The 17,482-nt window shown below is 34.8% G+C and overlaps 3 protein-coding genes and 1 non-coding gene across 9 annotated transcripts; 3 read left to right on the top strand and 1 right to left on the bottom strand.

Moving 5' to 3' along the window:
• The first annotated feature begins 3,054 nt into the window (after nucleotides 1-3,054).
• Nucleotides 3,055-7,486, top strand: LOC130720739 (uncharacterized). 5 transcript variants are annotated; one of them, XR_009013232.1, is made up of 8 exons: nucleotides 3,057-3,602; nucleotides 4,255-4,370; nucleotides 4,446-4,534; nucleotides 4,611-4,685; nucleotides 4,898-5,005; nucleotides 5,634-5,735; nucleotides 6,014-6,380; nucleotides 7,356-7,486. XR_009013232.1 is itself a non-coding variant. In XM_057571430.1 (7 exons), the coding sequence occupies exons 1-7, from the start codon at nucleotides 3,217-3,219 to the stop codon at nucleotides 6,269-6,271; spliced, it is 1,128 nt and encodes a 375-aa protein (XP_057427413.1). In that variant the 5' UTR covers nucleotides 3,055-3,216; the 3' UTR covers nucleotides 6,272-6,607. The 5 variants fall into 5 exon arrangements, 3 of the variants coding, with proteins under 3 accessions (XP_057427413.1, XP_057427412.1, XP_057427415.1); XR_009013231.1 differs by having other exon boundaries at nucleotides 7,344-7,478; XM_057571430.1 differs by lacking the exon at nucleotides 7,356-7,486 and having other exon boundaries at nucleotides 3,055-3,602; nucleotides 5,640-5,735; nucleotides 6,014-6,607.
• Nucleotides 7,334-8,137, top strand: LOC130720740 (LOB domain-containing protein 24-like). Its single transcript, XM_057571433.1, has 2 exons — nucleotides 7,334-7,486; nucleotides 7,738-8,137. The coding sequence occupies exons 1-2, from the start codon at nucleotides 7,334-7,336 to the stop codon at nucleotides 7,975-7,977; spliced, it is 393 nt and encodes a 130-aa protein (XP_057427416.1). The 3' UTR covers nucleotides 7,978-8,137.
• A 251-nt stretch (nucleotides 8,138-8,388) lies between these two features.
• TRNAR-ACG (transfer RNA arginine (anticodon ACG)) lies at nucleotides 8,389-8,461 on the bottom strand. Its single transcript has one exon. It is a non-coding gene; the product is annotated as a tRNA-Arg (tRNA).
• Nucleotides 8,462-9,316: 855 nt separating this feature from the next.
• On the top strand, nucleotides 9,317-13,385 carry LOC130717660 (serine/arginine-rich splicing factor RS40). Of its 2 annotated transcripts, XM_057567986.1 has the most exons (7): nucleotides 9,317-9,463; nucleotides 9,592-9,701; nucleotides 10,096-10,206; nucleotides 11,597-11,709; nucleotides 11,790-12,025; nucleotides 12,333-12,992; nucleotides 13,109-13,385. In XM_057567986.1, the coding sequence occupies exons 3-7, from the start codon at nucleotides 10,101-10,103 to the stop codon at nucleotides 13,131-13,133; spliced, it is 1,140 nt and encodes a 379-aa protein (XP_057423969.1). In that variant the 5' UTR covers nucleotides 9,317-9,463; nucleotides 9,592-9,701; nucleotides 10,096-10,100; the 3' UTR covers nucleotides 13,134-13,385. The 2 variants fall into 2 exon arrangements, with proteins under 2 accessions (XP_057423969.1, XP_057423970.1); XM_057567987.1 differs by lacking the exons at nucleotides 9,317-9,463; nucleotides 9,592-9,701 and adding an exon at nucleotides 11,052-11,386.
• Nucleotides 13,386-17,482: the final 4,097 nt, after the last annotated feature.

The raw sequence follows: 17,482 nt of genomic DNA, 5'->3' as shown, positions 1-17,482 counted from the left end.
AAAATCAAAGAAAAAACTGAATTTTTTTTATAAAAATCAAAGAAAAAAATGTTTTTATAAAATCAAAGAAAATAACATATTTTTTTTAATTGAAGATAGAAATTTAAAAATAAAATAAAAGAAGAATTTGTTTCTATTTGCACCACCTACACTAAATTAAAAATAATTATTATTTTATTTTTAAATTTCTATCTTCAATTAAAAAAAATATTTTATTTTCTTTGATTCTATAAAAACATTTTTTTCTTTGATTCTTATAAAAATATTTTTTTTCATTTTTTTTTTATTTTATAAAAATGTTTTTTGATTTTCTATTATTTGTATTTAACTTATTTCATTTATTTTATTATTTTTTCTTTGATTTTTATAAAAATATTTTTTTCAGTTTTTTTATTTTCTATTAATTGTATTTAATTTATTTAATTTATTTCATTTATTTTTTTATTTTTTGGCTTAATTGCACTTTTGCCCCCTGATCTTTCACCTTTGTGCGATTTACCTCCATTTTATTATTTTTTTTTATTTTTATTTCTGATATGGGGGTGTGGTTAGTAAAAGTGAGGGTGAAAATAGCAACCGTCGTTAGTAATTGGACGGCTAACTAACGGAAGGGCCTAAATCGCACATATTAATAGAAGAGGGAGGGAATTCGCTCATTTTAAAGATGAGGGAGGTAAATCGCACAAAGGTGAAAGATCAGGGAGCAAAAGTGCAATTAAGCCTTGCTGTTTTGTCAATTAGCGTGCACAAAAAATCTCCTTCATGTGCCCCGTTTGGCCTTTTCTCTTTTGTCCGACTCTATGTTTGGGTTTGGGGCAGAGTAATGGTTTATGTGGAGAATCGATCCAATTGCATTTCTCATTATAGTGCGTGGCAGTGGCCCTACCAGGAATATTATTGCCTTTGCATGTATAATGTATTAATTGAGGTTGAATAGTATCCGCACTTTACTTAGGTTATGTTGGACACGCCTAGCCAATAAGCTAGTTAAAAGTTGAAAAGCTAGTTGATAGCTGAAAAGCTAGTTGAAAGCTGGAAGCTGGTAAGATAGCTGAAAGCTGAAAAGCTACATAATTGGAATAAAAGTGTTTAGTAAAACTAGCTGTTGAACAAGTTGAAATTGTAAAATGACATACTTGTATAATTTTTTAATATTTAACATTACTTTATTTCCATATTAATACTTATATGATATTAATATTAAAATTATTATAAATATTTTAATTTCACTAAGTTATTCATCATCTTAAAAATATAATATTAATTTTTACTTATTTAATTTTCAACATTTTTATTAAATTAAATATAATAATACAAATAATTAGTAATTTGTAATATAAAATTATTTGTTTTATTCTAAAGTAGTAATTATTTGTGTGCGGGAACAGTGTGATACGAGACAAATGTGATAACTGATAAGTAAATCGATTTAGTAAAATTACTTGTGTTTTCTGGTACAGACGAGGAGACTCTTGAAGCTTGTGTAGAGTATCTCAGAGCTACTCATCCAAGGAAGTATGGAGTGTAGTATGCGTTGATTGATTTGCGTGGTTTCGGTTTTCGTTTCTTTAGCGATATTTTTTGTATTGTATCTTGTAGACTAGGTTACCGTTTGTTGTTTTCGTTGTCTTTCTTTGATTTGCACGGTTTCGGTTTTCGTTTATGTTGCGATCTTTTTTGTATTGTATCTTGTAGGTTGCCATTTGTTGTTTTCATTGTGTTTCTTTCGTTTTGCTTTGCTTTGTATTTAATCCATTGTCGAGAGGATCTATATCTCGACTTCTTGCGTATTCAATAAACTTTTGCTTTAAAAAAAAGGTGGAATTTTAATAAAATAATAAGGATAAAAATGAGAATATATTTAATAAGCTATAAGCTTTAAGCTACTGAAATAAGCTCATTCACCAAACACTTTTATAGAGCTTTTAAGCTAGTCAAATAGCTTTAAGCTAGCTGACATGTCAAACATAGCCTTAATTACATTTTCATTTCCAATAGCTTAACATACAAATGCATAATGTTGGCCATTTACGTTATGTTTAGTTTAGGATAAAAATTGTGGGAAGAGAAAAGATAGTAGAGAGAAAGAGGATAGGAAAAATAATAGATTATTTAAGTTGATTTGTGTGAGAAAGAGAACAAAATAGGGGGTAAATATCATCCTTAGTTGAATAGAAAATGTATTCATCGAAAAAAATATGTAAAGAAATTAAGAAATTTACTTTTTGTATGGAAACATCATGCACGCATAGTAGATCACACCTGAAAAAAAAAAAATTCCTATCTCCACTAAAAGAGGTTACATCTGTAGATCACAGTCAACCATGGTCTCAATCCAGAATGAAGATTAATTGGTTTTATTTTTGGACAAAGAAGATTAATTGGTTATGGTTCCAGAAAGTGTGCATATACTTGGGCCTATTGAGCCAGTCTGGAATAACATGGTACCTGAATGTCAACATTATTGTAATCTCCATTGCACTGGAGGCTTGGACAATAAAGAAAACACTGGAGGCAGGCCCTTCAAATATCTAGTTTTGTTTGACAAAAAAAAAATAGTTTTATTTTTATCAACCTAGCTTTTTTCTTTCTCGGGAGGGTTTTTTTCTTCATATTTCTCAACTCTTACCACTTTCAAGAACAAATATCTTGTTACATATGAAGATAGCTTCAATTTGATGACATAATCATAACCCCACTATTTATCTTCAATGTGATTGACATAATTCGGGTTAGACTTAACTTTATTGAGATACGATTCATTCACACTCTTACAATTTTACACATAATCTTCACATTCACTTTTTTATCTATCTTTATTTTCTCATTCAATCATGTCACTTATCACATTTCTTACTTTCTATATATTTTCTTCTTATCACTCTTTTCTATCAACTCCATTTCCACATGAAGAGAAGTGTGAACAAAACATTTTCCAACGTCACCTTAAAGATAGCTTAAGAGTGATGATTGCTCTATCTTTATATAGACTATTTCAATTTCAACTACATATTTTCCTCAGAAAAAATATGTTGATACCTTAAATCCACCCACAAAAAATGAAAAATAGAATGTGACTAAACCAGTTATGTGTGGCCTAGACAGTAGATACGACTCGTTTCTTCACAGACTTCACGACTAAAAGTTCTGCATTGCTTCCTCACCCTTCACTTCAACTCCTTGTTATCATCATCTTCCTCACTCATCTTCCATTCCATGGACTCCATCATCAAATCACCCTTCCCAGTTTTCATGACCAACCCATTTTCACTCTCTGCAAGACCTCTCAGCAGACCCTTCAAGGTTTCCATCAAACCACCACCTCCAGGTTTCGATTACAGGCTAGAGATATTCGAGGAGTCCAGAGCCGCCATAGCTGCATCTCACCCTGAGTTGCTCGACTTGGCTGACAATGGGAGCTTGGTTTTGGTCCAGAAGAAGAGGTTCGGACCTGTCCCTTCTTGGAGAACTGAATTTGTCGAACCTGAGTCAATATGGTTGGTGGGAACTACCCATGTTTCGAAAGAGTCTGCTTTTGAAGTAGAGCGTGTTGTAAAGGCTGTTAGGCCAGATAATGTGGTTGTAGAACTCTGTAGAAGCAGGTAACCACTCATTTTTTCTTCACCACCATGAAAAATTTGATATTGTTATGTAGAGTTCTATTCATGTGAGTTATTTCAGCTATACAATTCAAGACATTTGAAAAGAAGGTTTTAATCTATGGGATGATTTCAACTTTTGATGTTAAGGTTGTGAATCTTGTCATAGATATGGCTGCTATATATCTTAACAATTTTACAAACCATGTAGCTTGTGGTTGTGCCTAGCTTTTTGGTGTGTGTTGGATTTCAGTTAGCAAAGGTTCAAACCACCTTAAAAGGAAATCCTTGTCTCACAATAGATTGGAAGAAAAATTAGTTTTAGGTGAATGTACAAGAAATCCAAATTACTCTTCATAGTAAGAAAATTCATTTAATTATTTTCCAAAATGAGCGAGAACGCTATCTTAAGGAGGGTTGTTGGACAAGAAAGCAATGTAGGCAAGTTATTGTGGTTTGTTGGTTCCCTGTACTTTTGTGTGTGGTTAATATGAATGTGTGAAAATTTCATAAGAGATAAGCTCCACTTATAACTCATATTATCTGTGGCTTTTAATTTTATTTTTCAACTGAAATCATAAGTTATGTATATGTCAAAAAATTGTTTATTGTCAATCTACATCTGAACTTCAATTGCTGCAGATTTCATTTCCAGAGCTGGGATCATGTATGCTACTGCTGATGATGAGCTTGGCAAACAATTAAGGTCTAATATGTTTTCTTTGAGCGGGACTGGGTTTTTTGGAGCTGTTGGTCGTAGCATAAACCTGGGTAAGCACAAATTTGTTTGACATGTTTCTCTGATTGCTATAAAAGAATGTTATTTATTGTTTATCTAAATGCCAGGTGGTCAAACTGCTTTAGCATTACGATTACTTCTGGCTGCTTTTTCATCAAAGATCTCTTCAGATATTAACCGACCCTTCGGTGATGAGGTAGTTTCTAAGTATTCTATCTTTGTAGCACTTGGATGTAGGACTTCTTTTGACTAAGGCAATGTCTGTTACGCAGTTCCGTGCTGCTCGAAAAGCTTCTGAGGAAGTTGGGGCGCAAATAGTTTTGGGAGATCGGCCAATTGAAATAACAGTATGTACATATTACATCACGAAACACAGGCAAAAATAGTTCTTTAAAGGAAATAAATTAGCTCAGTTTTTTGTTTGGATTTTTATATGTTGAATTTGAACCATGCCAAACAAGTGAAAAGTTCTGAATGATCTTGGATGCTGGAGTTCGTGATTACATTTTATGTGGTAAATCACAGACAACATTCTCTTTGTCTATAATCTGTCTTGCAGCTTCAGAGAGCTTGGAAGTCTTTGAAATGGACTGAGAAAGTGAGTTTAGTGAGATCAGTTATTCGTGCGATAGCATCTTCATCTAATATTTCTTCAAATGAACTTGAGGTAGCTTCCTAGCCATGGCATAAGATTTAAATTTATACTCTTTTTTCCTTGTTAAGAGTCATGCTTTTATATGCTCGATCCATGATTGTTGAGGAATGAAAAATTGAGGTACTTTGAACTGTCTATTCAAGATAATTAACTCACTTTGAAAATAATCCTCATTTTTATACAATGATTTATAGAACTAAGGTACTCTGGAAAAGTTCATATGATCTGCATTAGTAATCTACATTTCTTCTATTGAACGTGAGCTGTGCCATCGCTCAACTTAGTTTTATTGGAAAGCTTGCTATGATGGTATTTTGTGCAAGACACTTTGATGCAGTGGGGTATACATGGATGCATTTGCAACCTTTTTTTTCAAGCCTGTATTTCACTACCTGTGCTCTGTAGTAAGGGTTTACAGTGGGTGTTCTCGGCAAAGGAACCATACAATGTGAGGGGATGCAGGATCTCAACATTCTTTTTGCTGCCATACAAATTTTGCAGTACATAGATAAAAAAAGAGGATGTGACAGGAAGAGGGAGAGGGAGATGAATAATTAATCCTGATGCTTTTATAATGTATGTTTTGCCAAAGTTTGCCATGGTAGTTATTTGGAAAAACTGAATAGTCAAATCTTGTTAGTTGCAGGAAGCTAGGTCAGATGGTGGTAAATTTCAGCTTTATGAGCAACTGAGTTTTTCATATCCATCACTATTGCCGCCTCTTATACACGAAAGAGATATTGTAAGTTTTACCTTGTATATATGGCTTTCTTTCTTTCTTATTTGGTTCCTTAAGCATTGGGATCCATAAATGCCTTTCAATCTCTTTCAAATTATTCATTTCCCTCTTATTTTTTTCTAAAGAAGTTTTGGTAAACCAACTGAAAATTATATAGATAAAAAGGTTATAAACAGAGAGAGTAAACACGCATGAAGTTCTTGCATAAAGATATATCTTCAATTCAAATTGATAAGGAGTCAACTTTCATGTCATCAGTCCTACTTGTGTGGTTTTTGCAGTATCTTGCATGGTCTCTGAAGCGGAGCAAAGCTGTGAATAACTGTAAAAGTGTAGTTGGTGTCATTGGAAAAGGCCACATGAATGGTGTTGTATATGGACTGGTATCTGATACAGGGAGTTTGAGGTTTCGAGACCTTGCAGGGAAAAATTCAGATGATGGGGGCTGGATTGATGGCCTAGTCAAGAGTTTAGTGAGGGACACCATCATCGGCATCATCTTATGGGCCTTATACGAATTCATAAACGGCAGAACATAAACCAAACCCATTACTTATTCAGATTTGGTGAGAAATCCCAATCTTCAAGAGCAAAAGATTATACTAAGAGATTTTATCTTAGTTGTACATCATGATTTACATAAAGCAGGTACGCCATTGCTTTGTTATGAAGAAAAAAGAGATACAACAGGAGAGAAGAAAGGGAGTGCTAGTTTTATATTTTGCTAGTTATGTGATGGGAATATTGTTTGCAAGTAATATTTCCCATTGCACTAAAATACAGATATGAAAATTGTAACTATTTGTACCACAATGCCACTGGTTAGAGAAACAGGTTCATGTACTTTCTTACATAAATTGGTCACTTTTTTATCAGCCACTGAGCTTGAACTGTTAGAATGGAAGCTTCATAAATGTTTGTGGCAGAGACTTTGAAAATTCAAGAAGCTCCATGCTTAGTGGTTTGAAAATAGTACTTTAGGATAAAGTTCATTGTTGTGTAATCAAAATTTGATGCATTTTTTTAAAAATAGATTATAAACAATAATTAAACTTTTCAGCACATCACTTAAGCATTAACTATTTTTCAGTCCAAAAGGCCCATTTAGAATGAAAATAAAAGGAATAGCATAACAAATGCAGAAATTTAGAAACTAAAAAAACAGTGCAATATTGGATTCATCGGGTGTATCTAAGCTAATATATACCCTACAAATCATGCAATATTGCACTGTTTTTTTATCAGCATTCATTGACTTTCTTAGTATACATGGAAATAAAATAATAAAACATGACCAAAGCAATGGAATTGTTGAATTGGAAAAGGAATGACTCTAAAATGGAAAAAACCATGATTTTAGCCAATATCTGCAAAACTTTCCCTCTGTGGAGGGTAGCAATTTGAATACACTAGCCGTTGAAAATTAATCTCATGGTACGTGAATAGTGAGTACAAATACTCCAATTCATGAAAAATCTTTGCAGGATTTCTCTTCTTAATCAAAAGCAAAAGGATTGAGGAAAAGAAAATCTTTTGGGGTGCAGAATATTAACTTATTGGATCTGTTTTAATTTTTCGGAGGATTGTTAATTTGGTATACAATGATATCAGGTCGTTGTGCAGCTTGCAAGAATCAGAGAAGGAAGTGCCCTTCAGATTGCATTTTCTCTCCTTACTTCCCTCCCAATGATCCTCAAAGATATCTGACAGTTCACAGAATCTATGGTGGCAGTAACGTTGGAAGAATGCTTCAGGTAATCAATTCATAAAATTCTATGTATATATACATATAATCACCATATTATTTCATTCATTATATAGGAATTTTGTGTCCTTCTAACAGAGATTAGTGTACTTTTGCCCTTCATGACATATAGTAGTGTTTACATCCAAAGATTTTGTATCCTAATTAATAGCATGTTTGTATTAGTTTCTTTTTTATTTTCTTCTCAGAATCAATCCCGAAACTCAGTAGCTACTCACTCACTGAAGCTTGTTTTTGCAGAAAACTCCACCATATGTTCGAGCACGGGCTGCAGATTGTTTATATTATGAAGCACAATGTCGTATTGAAGATCCTGTTTATGGTTGCTTTGGAATTATATCTCAGCTTGTTCAACAGATTCACAATACTCAAAGCGAGTTAACCAAAACACAAGCTCAGATTAACATTCTCGAGTTCCAAACCCCACAAGTTGAAATGAACAGCAGCATAGAGCAGTTTCAAGCTTCTTGGTTCGAATGAAACTTGTTTTGAAATTATGGTCTAGTTGCAATGTTGTCTCTGGATTTTTCTGCTTCATAGAATTCATGCCATGTGTATTCTTTATGGTACGATCGAATAAAAATAATGAGAAAACTCAATTGCCTTGAAGTTTTTTTTTTCTGCTTCAACTATATATATATGCAGGATTATACTAATTGATAATCAATACTATTTGTAATTGAAACTTGCAAATGTCAAGCACTGCGGCTTTGTGATTTTCTCCATAGAATATTATAGAAAGTTTGAAAACTAAAAGTCAACATGTCGATTCAAAAATTCAGACAACGCATATATTTTTTTAATTAATCACAGATTTAATTTTGTTCAAGTCAACAACTTCGTGGACCAAAACCTGTTTGTTTATTTTTTTTTAAAACAAAATGAACAAAACGACTTCACTGGGGATCGAACCCAGAATCTCTGGTTCCGTAGACCAGCGCCTTATCCATTGGGCCATGAAGTCAATTTCATTTCAAGAAGTTATGGATTTATTTTTAAATTTTTTTGAAGGCCTATATCAATAATTCACTATTTTAAGGGTCAGATACATGTTTACTGTATTAATTATTAAGTGTTATTAAAAAATTATGAGATAATAATATTGACATTTATAAAAAAAAAGGTTGAATTTGGTCCTATTAAACACTGACGTGCTGAAGGGAATCTAGATGCTGATTACCGCAACGAAATATGAATTCTCTATATGAGATGCCTCGAGAGATCATACACCAAATTTCAAGTTAAAAACAAATAAACAAGACGATCTAAGCGAACAAAATAGTTGTAGCCTCGTCTCTACAACATTTCACACAAATTCTGTCACTAAGAATCACTTGCGGCTCTTTGTACTAGTAGAGTCAAGAGAGCGAAAAGGAAGATTATGGTTTGACCATCTTATGATATACGGGTATTTATAAGCCCTTACAAAAAAGTTAACTTTAATTCTTATTGGAGCTTACAATGAGTTAGTCCAATAACAATCAATGCAATCAACTGGTCCAATAAGGCAACTTATTCCAATGGACAATTTTATGCATTACATGCCATATTACCTCTGTTGAACACATAACATGATCACTTTAGTGTTTAGCTCATTTTTTTACATCGGAAAGATAAAGTGCATCATCCATTAATTGATCCCTAGACCTCCCTCACTCTAGTCCAATTAATTTAAGGACGAAAATAAAATTTCATTTAGGAACAAAAACTTATTAAATCCAAAATATATAATAGGGAAAGGAAAAAAGGGAGCATATAAAAAAATCGTAAAGGTAGAGGGGGCATCTAGCAAAAAGGATTATATTTGTCTATCCATGATGACGGTGTATATATGGTGATGATTCCGCATCTTTTTAGCGTGTGTACTAGTCAAAACCCGAGAGAACGAGAAGAGAAAATATCTCTCTCTCTCTCTGAAACTCACACTCTCTTCTCTCTTTCTCGGCGCTGCTTAGGGTTTCATCAGGTAACACCATCTCTCGTTCTCGTTCTCGTTCTCGTTCTCGTTCTCGTTCTCATGCTTCATCATCCATCGATTACTCGATTCCCTTAATTCCCCTCTCACTTTGCTTCTTGCTTCGTTTCATTTTGCAGGAACAACAATCCAGATCTCAGATCTGGAACCCTTCAATTCATAGTTCTTACTCTCTTTTCTCTGCTCTATTCAAGATCTGACAACTCTCTCACTGCTTCAGTTCTTCAAAGTAAGTCTCTCTCTATCAGAATAGCTTTTACTTCAATTTGCGATACTGCCTGTATGCATGTGCTAGATTATATGTGTATGTTTATTTGCTGATATGGGAAATGAGAACCTGAAGTACAATTAATATTTTGGACTGGAATTTGTTAATGTTAATTAATTTTTGCCGCATTTGAAAGGGAATGCATAATTTTAGAGACAATATGTTATAGCATTATTAGTTCAATTTTCCCCTTCTGAGATAGGTTTGGATTTTGGAATGAGAATTTGTACAGGGGTTTGTGTATTTTTGAGTTGAGGTGCAAATTACTTTTCGTAGTTTGACAATTATGCAGTTATGGTTATCAATGGTTTCACAGTGCCAGCTTTAAGTTCAATGTTTGTTAACTTCTGTTCAGGGAAAATGAGGTCTATTTTCTGTGGAAATTTTGAATATGATGCCCGGCAGTCAGAGTTGGAGCGGCTTTTTAGACGATATGGGAAGGTTGATAGGGTTGATATGAAGTCTGGTGAGCTCCCCCCCCCTCCCCCATTTTCATTCTCTTTTGTATATTTTAAGATGGATGCCTTAATAGTATTCCAATCTCTCCGGGGTTTTTACCACGCGGAAAGAGTTTAATGGTTAAACGTCAAGCTAATAAAAAGTTAAATTTTGAAAACAAAAATTCTGTCCTCCTTAAATCTTGTAGTTAAATCATTTTTAACTTGGAATTTCATTGGGTGTATAATCGTTATTTTATACATCAGTTTTAGACCTGACTGTTGCTTCGTTTGGTTCTATCCTTTTTATAAAGGAGCACTAAACTTAATGTGATTTGGGAACTATCGACTGGATCAATGTCAATATCACTTAATTCAGTAATTAAATAGAAAGTATATATTACATATGTGCTTCTGGGGATTTCAGGACATGTTATACTAGGATTGTGTCTCAGTTGAGAACTGTCCTGTTAACAAGATGTGGCTGTTTAAATAATAAATTTGGTTGATTTATAATTTGAGCTCTTTCAACTTAAGAGCTGGATACACTACACAATATATGGATCGTCATCCAGAACAGCGAGTTCTAGATTGAATTACGAAATAAACATTGCATGCGTGGCATATTTGCAATAAGACCTTGAACACATCCAGTGGCAATGGAGCAACATCAGAGACTGTCCCATATATGACATCAGAACCTGTGATTCAGCAGCTACAAAGTATCTTCCAAGATCACTGGTTCAGTTTCAAGAGTTTGACCTTAGTGTAGGGCACCTTGTTGAGCATTTGTCGGGGGTTCAAGATATCTTTAAGTAGAAAATCATGTTTTTTGAAGCATCAACCCCCATACTCAACATTTTCTTTGACGCAGGACTATCTTTGGCATATCCATTTTCCCCCAAGCTAATGGATGGGCTTTTCAGAAATCCGTTTCCTGCCTGTGATGCACATCTTCTTTTAAAGAAGAATCGTTCAATTTGATCTGCAATGGCACAACTGTTCCACGTATTCCTCTGTCACACTTGCCTTCCAATTTTCATGCCTTTTGCACAGCCTTCACTTTTGGACATGTTGAGGTTGAAATATAGCCAACCTCACAGCGGAGGCAGCAGAATACATGGGGAGGCCACTCACTTTCCATTGACCCACCATGAGAACTACACTTTTGGGTTCTTGTTGTTGACACCACTTTGTTTATAACTCAAGGTCTGTTACTAATTCTACTGGTCAAATTAGTTTATAGAAAATAAGGAGATCAGAATTTTAATTTCCATGCAGTAAGTATTGTGACTGTTTGTGCATAGCTGAAAGGTCAGCTTTCACATCCGCAGTGTTCATTGAGTGGACTAATACACTGAATTGCCTCTTCAGTTTTATTATTTATTCTAATTTTATAAAACTTATCATGGTCTTCAGGATTTGCTTTTATCTATATGGAAGATGAGAGAGATGCTGATGCTGCTATTCGTGCTCTTGATCGGGCAGAATTTGGTCGGAAGGGGCGGAGACTTCGTGTGGAATGGACAAAGGTAACATATCATTAGTCATCTATGACAAAAATGTTGTTTTTTCGTACAATGTTCATAAGCATTAAACATACTGTTCACAGCATGAGCGTGGCATCAGAAAGCCTGCTGCTCCAAGAAGATCATCAGCTACTGCGAGGCCATCAAAGACTTTATTCGTGATTAATTTTGATACATTCCATACAAGAACAAGGGACTTGGAGAGACACTTTGAACCGTATGGGAAGATAGCCAGTGTGAGGATCAGAAGGAATTTTGCTTTTGTTCAGTATGAATCAGAGGATGATGCTTGTAAAGCACTGGAAGCCACAAATAATAGGTAATTCAGTGTGTTTGCAAATTAGTTTCAGATAGAATATTCCAAGCATCTTTATCTTGATTCAGATTTATTTTCTTCTTTGAAATGTTTCATTATCCTCTAGTCATTACTCATTACTTTATTATTGTTGGAATTCTGGTGGATTTTGGTTTATGACTTGGTTCGGCCAAATATTGTGATATCAGATAGGGGTGCCTTTGATTTCTGGTTCTAAGTCAGTTTTAGGTTTGTAGTATGTTTTTTAAATTGGCAATTTGGCATACAACTGGAGTGGTAACACAAGTTTGTTTCTAATGCTGATGTGCAGCAAGTTATTGGACCGGGTTATTTCTGTTGAATTTGCTGCTAAAGATGATGATGATAGGAGAAATGGATATAGCCCAGAGAGAGGCCATGATAATCGTCATGATAGGAGCCGTGATGGAAGGCGATCACCTAGTCCTTATCGCAGAGAAAGGGGTAGTCCTGATTATGGTCGTGGGGCCAGTCCTTACAAGAGGGAGAGGAGCAGCCCTGACTATGGCCATGGCCGCAGCCGTAGTAGAAGCCCCCACCGCAGAGTGCGAGCTAGCCCTGCTCACGGGCGTAGAAGCCCTAGTCCATATAGAAGAGAGAGGGATGGCTCTGATCTTGTTCGTGACTCCAGCCGCAGTCCTTTTCACAAAGAGCGAGGGAGAACCGATCGGTCTTCCTCCCTTAGTCCCAAAAGAAGAGGGAGGACAAGCCCTCAAAATGGTGGTGACTCTAGCCGTAGTCCTTATGATCCTGTGAAGGCTACTAGCCCTGAAAATGGCGAGATCAAACATAGTCCTGATGCAAGAGGGAATCCCAGCGATTACAATGGATATGGAGGAGGGAGCCCAGATAATATGCGTGAGCCTGAACCTGAGCCTGAGGCCGAGCCTGAGCCCAGGGACAGTCCCAACTATGGTGGTCCTGAAAGTCCCATGCATGAACGATACCGCAGGTTTGTGAACATTTATTATTTCAGAGTTTTTGTTGCCTTGTTTTATTTTTCAGCCATCTTTACACCCACTTCGTTTGATATCTGAGTTTTATTTTTGTATATCTTTGATTATGCAGCCAGTCACCCCCTGCAGAAGAATGATCTCAGTTCTTGATGATAAAAGCCAGAAGGGCTGACTGATTGTAATAGTATGTCATGGAAGGACTAGATTTAATTTCGCCAAATTACTATAGAATAGTAGTGATGAAGTTTCGGAACTTGTGGTGTTGTGAAAACTTATCAGCACTTTATTCATTTAGACAGTTTCATGCTAGCTTGGTTGACAGCTTAATGGTAGAATCTTTGTTTAACAGTCAAATTGTAGACTTATATCCAAGATCTATTTTTTGTCAACCTAGTCTTTATAGAAGTTGGCATGTCGTTGAACCTTTTTGCCGTTGAAGCATTTGACGTAATTGACTGCATGCCACGATGTATGATGGTTAATGAATGATCAATGGATAAAACCACATTTTCTGTGATGCTTATCAGTTCTAGAGTGGAGGTCATCCCAAGAATGAAACTGACAATGGCATCCCAAGAATGAAACTGACAATGGCATTAGGTACACTTGTATATAAATTTTACGTTATAAATGAAAAATGACATTAGGCCAGCTTCAAACTTATACAGCCGAATTTCAAAGCTGTGCGCAAAGCTATTAACTCTTCCCTCATCCATAGTGTTTTGGGTATAAGAATATGTTCGCATGAGATTTTTAGCATTGTAAAAGGAGAGTAATCTGGCATAAAACACAATTCTACTTAAGAAATTTATCTGAAAAATGTACACATTCTATGTCAGCGAAGAGTAGTGAATTGAACTTTGTCATCATTTTTTTCTACTAATGTTTTAACCTGTAAATTCTCAAGGCATATATAGTCAGCACTTTCAACTTCACTGGTCCCAATTTTAAATCTTGTGGAATAAATCTAGTGGTTGTTTGCTAGGGTTTACAACCAAGTGCTGATTGTGCCGCCACCTCCTTGGGGATTCCCATCCCGCACTAGGGTTCCCTTTTTCCTCATAATAGGCGAGTTTCTTCCACACTACATGGTCTTGTAACCCAAATAAGTGAGTCTTAGTTTTTTGTTTTCTAATTTAGGTTTCCACTCTCTACTCCTATTGTTTTTGCTTCAGTCGTCGCTGATTCTGCAGTACTAGCCTCTACCTTGCCGTCACTCTGCTGCCGCGGATGCAAGGTGTGGTAGGCTTCACACCACCACTTGACAGCCTACAACCATCCCCCCCCCCTCCCATTGGTTCTTCATTTCCTATGCAGCTCCACTTTCCACCTTTGAGCTACTTCCTATGAAGCATTTGAATGCAAGTCTTAGTCATTTTATTGGAACATGCTTGAACTACCTCCGTATCTTGATTTTATAGGTGTATGGTTTATTGGTGTTTATTGTTAGGGTCTCTGCCCTGTTGTTAGGTTTTTGCCACTTTGCTTTGTTGGCTATAAGATGTTAGGTGTTTGCATGCTATGTGAAAGTGCTATTTTCAAGGTTTAGTCATTTGGTTTCAGCCATCTTTCTAAGCGTCGTTTGTCTTGGCTTTATGTCTTAATCTTCCATACGTTTGACAAAAAAGAGAGTAAATCTAGTGAATCAAACCCTATCCGGTAAATGAATTAAAACAATAATTAACATTATCAACAATTCGATGTACTTTAAAACCAGTGAAATATGCTCCTCTTCTAGTGTGTGCATGTCAATCAACATCATTTATAGCTGTGTAAGATAAGATTGTGAAGATGCTTTTTCACTTCAAACGCGTCGTCATCATATTGCACTGCTTCTTGTCTCCTAACTACCTGAATTCTTTGCTCCGACACACCATTTTTTCTAACTGGCCATGGATACTCATGAATTTTTCTTCTGAAATACATAACTAAAACACGATTTTCCGTCAAACAGAATTTTTTTTAGTACTTATTTAATGTGATAAATCCTATGAGTACCCTATCCAATCTGAAAATTCTTTGAAGACATTAGACATCACTAAGAATATTAAATATCACTCCTTAAGACATATACTATGATGGTATAATATCAGTAAAAAATAATTTATTTTCTTTTTTATTGAATGAGATTAGTTAATAATCAACTCTTAGTAATAGAATATAATGCTTTTATTTTTGAAGGCACTAGTCATCACTGGAATCTTTACTGCGAATTTAAAAGAACAATACTTTTTGGGTGACCACGGGGAAATTAAGCTGATAACTACTACATCAAGTATCAACAGCTGACTTGGCTCTTATGAACTTAAATTTTACACGTAGCTAGAAAGTTTTATTTTCTTTCCGTTCACATATAACACATAAAGTAAATTTTAATCTCAACCTAGCTAAAGCCAGACACGTTACATGATGTGAATTCCGTCAAGAAACAAATTGGTGCTACCTATAGGAATCACGAGAAAATATCTCATGAATAATGAAGTAATTTGAAGTGCTTATCATTTTTCTACATATAGATAGTTTTTTAACACTTTTTTAGTTGTCATCACTAAACAAAACTTTCCACTTTTACTTCCCTGCGCAACGTGTTGGGAAGACCTCAAAATTCAAATTGCAGTCATAGGAAGGATTTGACTAATAAGTCCCCGTTTGTGTACATGTTGAGATGCAGAATGCCTACGAGCGTCTTAGTGCATAGAAGTTCAAAATATTGTAGTGTTGAGTCGAAAAGGAATGGAGGCAAGATAGAGTTAAAAGTAAAGGAGAGAAAAAAGAAAGAAATATGAAAGATTATGATATGGATTTATTTAATTTCACTTTCAATTCAAGTTCAACACACAAGGTGAATGAAGCTTCATACTCCCTTTCACTTTCAAAGGGAGTCTTTGAAGCTACAAACACCTGATTCGTACCTATTAACATAGGGAAATCCTTTTTAGGTCACCTCTGATGACTAATCTTTTTAGGTTGATTTTTGCTCCAATCACGCTAATCGACTTCTTACCTTGAGAGATGCAAAATTGCTTTTAGAGAGAAAACAATTATTTTGTGAGTGTACACTTTCACAAAATATGAAAATTTCATCTGATGCATTGGATGTGGACCTTGGTTGTTTTGACTAGTTGGACTCCCTTTCCCCTCCAATGGCAAAGTCAATGTGCTGAACTTGAAGTCACAATCCAAAGATGGAAATAAGCATTGAATTAGTATAATGAACACGGAGCTAATTGACTTGGTTAGGACGCATAAATTTGGTCTACACTTTCATTGAAAAATGAGAGTGAACCATTGGCAACGAAACACATACCTTTTTTGTTCTATATCTTGTGGAGACACGATACAAGAAGATACAAATAAGAGTGTTCTAGAGAAAAAGACACACAGGTGGGGCTCGGTGATCCATCTCACGTGTGGTGAAGAAAGTACAAAAGAGCAAAATACAATACAATGGTAATGCCGCAGATACTACTAACAAATCGTGGCCTTGTCTCAAGCTAGGTCCCATGTATGAAGCAGACAAATCTGAGTTGTCATGATATACTGATATTGTGATACAGAACTACTTATATATCAAGGATGATACATTGATGAACTCTAATAGACTTTTGGCTTTTGGTTTGCTTACAAAAACCGATCCAGGGAGATCTTTGTCTGTGAGTGATTCTGGCCTTTTGTGCTGCACAAACACTCTGCCTCTTATCCGCATTGTTTCTTTTGGGGATCGAAATATTAATCCTCAAAATATATAGTATCTCAATTTCCTGTCTCGCTACAGAAATTTTATCATGTCAATTAGAAAAAGAAAATGATTTATAATCCCTAATATAGCACCCGTTCACATTTAATCAAACATGTGTGTCTAAAACTGTCAGTTATGTATAAAATTAAGAAAACTAATTTTCTGATTGTATTTTTACAAGTTACATTCGTAAGATTAATTTGTAAAACTACATTTCAGGCTTAGTATCGAGTAGCTATTTTTGTAACAATGCATACATATTATTAATGGTAAAAAACCGTCAGAAAACTTAAATGTCGATGGAACGTCAATTTTATTGGAGTTCAAATCAAGCGAACCTTAGAAAAATATATGTAAAACAGTAAAAAACTTACATAAAATTTGTAATTAAGATGTTAATTTTATTTTTTTTGTGAAAGTTCACAAGATTTTAATCCCACTTTTGAGTCATCGTCATCTCTCAATGTCTTTAAGCATATGTCTTTGATTGGACTTGATTTTTAACATCCAAGAACACAAAAACTAACCTCAAATTCTTACTCTTAAAGGATATGGCCCTTCCTCACAAAGTTATTCTTTTATGTCATTTCAATTTAAAAACAGCACTTTAGTAAAAGAAAAGATATTATTAATTGAAAGAGGGAAAAGAAAATTAAAGATGTATCAGTTTTTAATTAAAATTCAGAATAAGAATATCAATATCAATGAATGAAAGACATGTGATTTTATAAATTTTCGGCCGGTTGA

Source organism: Lotus japonicus, chromosome 5 (genome assembly GCF_012489685.1).
Source record: "Lotus japonicus ecotype B-129 chromosome 5, LjGifu_v1.2".
Classification (NCBI taxonomy): domain Eukaryota; kingdom Viridiplantae; phylum Streptophyta; class Magnoliopsida; order Fabales; family Fabaceae; genus Lotus; species Lotus japonicus.
Note: the sequence above shows the minus strand (reverse complement) of the source record. Positions and strands in the feature narration are given on the sequence as shown.